Source organism: Dipodomys ordii, unplaced genomic scaffold, assembly GCF_000151885.1.
Source record: "Dipodomys ordii isolate 6190 unplaced genomic scaffold, Dord_2.0 Scaffold298, whole genome shotgun sequence".
NCBI lineage: Eukaryota > Metazoa > Chordata > Mammalia > Rodentia > Heteromyidae > Dipodomys > Dipodomys ordii.
Window position 1 is genome coordinate 289,119 of NW_012267514.1, and position 7,174 is coordinate 296,292.

Sequence of the window (7,174 nt, forward strand, 5' to 3'; positions counted from 1 at the left end):
AAAATAAAGCTCAGAATACAGTTTTCAGTTAAGAGGTGTAATATCTGTTCTAGGGTGATATGTAAGGTTCTAACTTCAGTTTTCTGCATGTGGATACTCAGTTTTGCCAGCCTTGTTTGTTGAAGAGGCTGTCTTTTTTGGTATATTTTTGGCTCCCTTATTGAATATTGGATGGTTGTGGGTCTGTGAGTTTATTTCTAGGTCTTCTATTCTCTTCTATTGGTCCGCAGGCTATTCTTGTGCCAGTACCTAGCTGTTTTCATTGTTACAGCTTTGTAATAGAGTTTGAAGTTTGATATTGCTACTCCTGTGACATTATACTTCCTGCTAAGGATTGCTTCTGCCATTCAGGGTCTTTTGTTATTCCATATAAAGTTTTGGATTGCTTTTTCTCATTGAAGATTGTTGTTGGAATTTTGTTAATTCGTTAGGTGCTTACTTGCTTGCTTGCTTGCTTCCTTCCTTCCTTCCTTCCTTTCTCTTTCTTTCTTTCTTTCTTTTTCTTTCTTTCTTTCTTTCTTTCTTTCTTTCTTTCTTTCTTTCTTTCTTTCTTTCTTTCTCTTTCCCTCTCTCTCTCTTGCTCTTTTTCTTCATTCCTCTCTTTCTCTCTTTCTTTTCCGTTTTTTGAGGCTACTATAAATGGGTTGCTTTCCTCATTTCAGTCTCAATCTTCTCATTGTCGGCATACAGAAAGGCTACTGATTTTTGTGGGTTGATTGCACACCTGCTACTTTGCCAAAGTTTTGGAGAAGTTCTAGTAGCTTGGGGGAGGAGTCTATAGAGTCCATAGGATCAGGTCATCTGCAAAAAAGGGATACTTTAACTTCTTTCCCTATCTGGATCCCCTTTATGTCTGCCTCTTGCCTTATTGCTCTAGCTAGGAATTCCAGTACCACATTGAAGAGTGGAGAGACTGGGTATTCTTGTTTGATTTCTGATTTTAGGGGAAATACTCTTAATTTTTCACCATTAAGTACAATGCTGGCTGTGGGTTTGTCATATAAAGCCTTTGTTATAGTCATGAATGTTCTATGGATTCCTAGCTTCTCCAGAACTTTTATCAACTATTGAGATGATCCCATGTTTCTTGTGGATATATTCTATTACAGTTATTGATTTATGTATATTGAGCCAGCTACTTTTGCTTCCCTTAGCTGAATCCTATTTAGTCATAATGTATTTTTCTTGGTTAGTTGTTGAATTTGGTTGGCCAGAATTATATTGAGAAGCTTTACATTAGTGCTCATCAAAGGGATAGGTCTATAGTTTTTCTTTTTTGATGGGTCCCTCTCTGGTTTTGGGATTAGTATAATGGTGGCTTTATTCAATGAGTTTGGCAAGGATCTTTTCCTTTTTATTTCATTGGAGAGTTTGAGGAGTATTAGTGTCAGTTTGGCCTTGAAGGCCTTATAGAACTCAGCTGTAAATCCACTGAGTCTTGGGTTTTGCTTGGACAGGAGGTCCTTCATTGCCATTTCAATTTCACTTAATCTCATAGCCACAAATCACCATGTGCACTGCAACACTATTCACTATAGCTAAGCTTTGGAATCAGTCCAGATACCCTTTACTGGGTAAATGGATCATAAAAAGTGATTATATTATATATTATATACATGTTATATGTACATATATACATATATGTACACACATATATATGCACATATAACACACATATAATAGATAAATAATATATATATGTATATATGTGTATATACATGTGTATATACACACATATAAACATACACAATGGAATTCTACTCAGCCATCAGAATGATATTGTACCATTTGTAAGGAAATGATGGAAAGACTTGGAAAAAATTATATTAAATGAAGTAAGTCAGACCCAGAGAAACACAAACAGAATGGTTTCTGTCATTTGTGGTGGGTAGAATGTGTTTATAAATCTATAAGTGAACTTACTGGGTTGTATGCAAGTGGTTATAAATAAATTAACTGAAGTATTATAGACTCTATAGAGTGCTCAAATAATAAAATTCTTTAGAAAGACTGTGTAAGTAGCAGGAAATGGTTACTTACAAGAGGCAGGTGGTGGAGCTAGGAAAAAGTGCTAGAAGAATAAGGGCAGAAAGGAGGAGAATGCAGTCAAGAATTCATTGTGTAAGCCACAGAATTGAGAAAATAAGGGAAGCAGTAGGATGAAGGGGCGGAACATAGAAAACGTTGGTGACACCGTCAAGATGCATTGTACACATAAACTGTTCTGTTAATGGCAAAAAAATTCAATGCATACTCTAAAATTAAAAAAAGTGAGGGAAGGTGTGGGTGGGGAGGGGTGGGTGGGAATATTGAAAAGGGTGACATTGATCAAAATGTCATGTATTCATGAACTGCTTTGTTGAAAGGGAATGCCTTTGTACAACTACTGAAAGCTAATAAAAAATTTTCCCCAAATAAGAAGATGTAATAAGTATACTAATTCTTATGTAAGCTTTGTCTCCAGATATATACTTTTTTTTTTTTTTCAGATATATACTTAAAAACAAAGTTAGTCTATATTCTGAGGGCTGAATTTTCTACATATATATGTACACACACACATATGCCTGATCAGCATGTTTAAAATAAGAATGTGGAATGAAGCAAAATAAAAGAATTATCCCTGATATTTAGGAAAGCTACACAAAAACATAATACTCCATGGGGCTTTGTTTCATCTAATTGTTCAAATTGGTCTCTTCCAGGCAATACTTCAAATGCATTCTCCAGGGTTTCCATCCCACAGGCTTTGGTGGCATATATATGTGACAGTTTGGTGCTAGAATTCAGATTTTTAATCTCTTCCTTTTTCTCTGTTATCATTCAGTTTCTTTTTGGAAATTTTAGGAGACAATGTTATAGAGAATGTTTCACTAAATATTCATTGAAACACAGTTGATTCTTGGCCCTCTTTTTTAACTTTTGGTCACCCTTGTTATTTTTTTGTACTGAATAAAATTTAAAAAATTGATTCTTATCAGTAGCTTTTCAGGATTCTATTAAAGTTTGTAAAGAAGCTTCAGTAGATGAGTAAGTCAAATACTTCCCTGAGGTGAGTTGGTTCCATTCTTACTTAATTCTCATTGGGAGAACACACTCTATTTTTTTGTCAGTCATGGGGCTTAAACGCTGGGGCTGGGTGCTGTCCCTGAGTTTTTCAGCTCACGGCGAGCACTCTACCAGTTGAGCCACAGCTCCACTTCCTGTTTTCTAGTGGTTTGTTGGAGATAAGAGTCTCACAGAGTTTCCTGCCTGGGTTGGCTTTGAAGCATGATCCTCAGATCTCAGCCTCCTGAGTAGCTAGTATGACAGGTGTGAGCCACTGGCACCTGGCTAGGGAGAACACTTTCTTAATCTTTGCTGGAGACAAGTCTATGAAAGAATGTAGACTATTATACATTTCCTATTAGGTGTACATAATTCTACCCATTAGAAATGCTTGTCTCATTTTATGGTGCTTATTATTATTATTATTATAGCTTCATCACTGGGTAATGTTTTTTTTCTTGAGCATAATATTCTTTTTATGAACACACATTTTAGTTTTGATGCATCATAGATATATTAATAATTTATAATTACATAAATTATTCCTCAGACCAATTCTCAGAAGAAACACATTTGAAGACCAGGATTATATTATGCATTTCAGTAATAAAGTTTTCACTAGTCTAGTAAGTTAAGTACATAATGTAAGATGAGAAAGCTAGGCTGTAAGGAAAAGGATGTAGTTACAAGAGACCTTGGGCTATTGATTGTAGAACAGAGGTGACATTTTCTGGGGATAAAAGGGAGATTATGAGCTACAACCTTGAGCCCCTTAGTGTAAGGGCAGAATTTAGGAGGTTTGAAAATCTCCATGTGTGGAAAAGATAGAAAGCAAGGGTCAGATGACTAGATATCAGGAAAGGTATTTGTATTTGGTGACACTAACTTTTCTTTTAATTTGAACTGCTCATTATTGGTGCACTCAGAGACAGAATACACATTTGGAAGAGGGGAATTTAGATGTGGGCTTGAAGAGTTGGTGTTCAATGGAAAAATACCAGGAAATGAAAAGCATAGCAGACTAAGTGGCCAGGTATTCAATCAGATGAATCTAAAGGGACATTGAAAGAAATGGCAGGTATACAGGAATGCTATGTTCATACGCAGGAGACACAGCGCTGCATATTATCTGGGAGAATATAATCCGAATAAGTGTGAGAACTAAAGAGTGAGAACTAAAGCACACTCAACCTCAGCTAAGTCTTCGATTCTTACGGTGTTCCGTGTGACATGCCATCTCTTTCAAGGTGAGTGCTTATTTTAAGTTTGAATACGTAATTTTAATGTGGTTGCAGAGAATTATTAGATTAAATCAATAAAATATGTGGTTGACACATAGTAGTGGGGCACAGGACAGGAATGCAAGATCCAGTGTGTCCTTTCATTCATACCTGTTCTTGCTTTATACTTCTTTAGGAAGCTCATGTGGCATGGGTTTCCACCAGAACTACTTGCTTTGTAGATGCCAGTGGTACCTCAGCTAGTTTTATTAGTTAGCTCTGTGATCCTGATAACGCAGACACTTAAACGTCATTCTGTACACGTTACAGGCCTAGAACTGATTAACTTATAGATTCATGCATAAACTTATTAATTAAATGTTACTGAATACCACCTATGTTCTAGTGTTCTATATTTGCTCTTTCATTTTACTATGAAGCACACTAATAATATGGTACATGATAACATAACAGCAAAGTAGTCACATGGGACAATGGAATGAGTAACTCCTTCTCATGAATTGATGTGTTAAAGTACTTCTTTGTACCTATAAATTGGTAAGTTAAGGTACTTCCCAACTGCCCTATTTTTCTTTCCCAGGAACCAAGAAAATCAGACTTCTGAAGTCACCTTCATCCTCCTGGGGTTCTCAGAATATCCGGACCTCCAGGGGCCACTCTTCCTGGTTTTCCTCACCATCTACACCATCACCGTGCTGGGCAACCTGGGCATGATCGCCATCATCAGATTCAATCCCAAGCTCCACACCCCTATGTACTTTTTCCTCAGTCACTTGTCCTTGGTGGATTTCTGCTACTCTTCTGTTGTCACCCCCAAGCTCCTGGAGAACCTGATTGTGGAGGACAGAAGCTTCTCCTTTGCAGGCTGCCTCAGCCAGTTCTTCTTTGTGTGTGTTTTTGTAGTGACAGAAACCTTCATGTTGGCAGCCATGGCCTACGACCGATTTGTGGCCATTTGCAACCCTCTCCTCTACACAGTGGCCATGTCCCCAAAGTTGTGTTCTTTGCTGGTGGCTGCATGTTACTCTTGGGGACTCATCTGCTCCCTGACACTTACTTGTTTTTTAGTGACATTATCTTTCCGAGGAAGCAAAGTCATCCATAACTTTGTCTGTGAGCATGCTGCCATCGTGGCCGCATCCTACTCTGACGCCTACATCAACCAGATGATCGTTTTAGTCTCTGCAACGTTTAATGAAATAAGTAGCCTGGTGATCATCCTTACCTCCTACATGTTCATTTTCATCACCATCATGAAGATGCCTTCCACTGGGGGGCGCCACAAAGCCTTCTCCACCTGTGCCTCCCACCTGACTGCCATTACCATTTTCCATGGAACCATCTTATTTCTTTACTGTGTTCCCACCACCAAGAGCTCGTGGCTCATGGTCAAGGTAGCCTCTGTCTTCTACATAGTGGTCATCCCCATGTTGAATCCCTTGATCTACAGTCTGAGGAACAAAGATGTGAAGGAAACAGTCAGGAAGTTAATAGGCATAAAGTTATGATGTCATGCCCTTTCAATAAGATTTACTTATTTTCAAGAATAGTGCACAGAGCACAATTGTCTCAAGCTGCCTAGCATTTAAAAATTTGGAAAAAAAATAAAGCCAATGGGATATGTTTCACACAACCCCTAGTGGATTGATTATTCAACAGCTTTTGAATCTGAAGCTTGGTAACTAAGCTCTCAAAGTCAGAGGTAATACAGAAAGTTAAGTGATTTTAAATTATGTCTCTCCATCCAGCATGGAGTTTTATTGCATAGAGTTTTCTGAGTTTGTTCACATTGGTGTGGACAATTAAAAAAAAACCTGGAGCTTGTTACATTCTGAAATTCACATAATTATAAAGACATATTAAAGGCAATAGAGTAAGCTAATGGCAACACTGAAACAAAAATATTAGACAAAAATATTTAATATCTTATAAAACTCACAGGTTCATTAGAAGTGTACAGGATCTATCTCTGCCTACACAAAGTCCCAAATTATTGTATTTAGTTACTTGTGTGAGTATAAATTTGATTATTTTATACAAACAGTGCATATCAGAAATAGATATTTCCAAATCTGAAGTAATCTTCTATTCCAGTCTCAATTTGTTTTCCTTATAGATATACACCAAAATCCCAATTTCAGTGACACATGATATTAAGTAATCTTTTGATTGATTATGAAGCCCTATTAATGGGATTTGGAGTGTCTTAGTTCTCTTGATCTGTTTTGGCCCTAAAGGAGAACTAATTTCCTCTTTGTAGATCTGTTAAATGATGTGTAACTCTGCTTAGTGAGACTAGAGTTTTCTTTGTCCCACTGGATGTAGAGTAATTTCATCTGGTGACAATGGCTAGATCACAAGAAGCACAGAAATAAAAGCTCAAACCTACCATAATTCTGTCAAGTTTGTTAGTATTTTATTATTTTATTAGCTGATGAAAACCATATATATGCATATATATATAAACACATACACATCTATCTATTAATCGATTGATCAATGGATTGATCAAGCTATCTGTCTGTCAGTATATCTGTCTACATACACACATATCTCCAAATTGAATTGTTTATCAAGTTTTTCTGAGTTTTGTAGCATTGAAGATTTACATGGCAAAGTACTTAGACTGAAAAACCAAAAGAATATTTGACTATATCTAATTAGTCAGTCAGTTTATTGGAAGATACTATTCTGTATTCTAGATAAATATACTTTTGCTACTTTGACAAACATTTTTCATCAGTTGATAAGCCATGTGATTTGTTTAATTATGCTCTCTTTGCTACTGCCACCTGGTAATAGTGATTGATGTCACACAGGGAAAGAAAGCTATGTACATATGACCAGATAAGATGAAGTTAAGCTAAATGAACCCCAAGATAGGG

General features: G+C 36.7%; 1 protein-coding gene across 1 annotated transcript; it reads left to right on the forward strand.

The window, feature by feature from the left end:
• Positions 1–4,370: 4,370 nt before the first annotated feature.
• On the forward strand, positions 4,371–5,797 carry LOC106001460 (olfactory receptor 5D13-like). The gene is made up of 2 exons (XM_013036553.1): positions 4,371–4,386; positions 4,878–5,797. Exons 1-2 carry the CDS (start codon positions 4,371–4,373, stop codon positions 5,795–5,797), a joined length of 936 nt encoding a protein of 311 aa, XP_012892007.1.
• Positions 5,798–7,174: the final 1,377 nt, after the last annotated feature.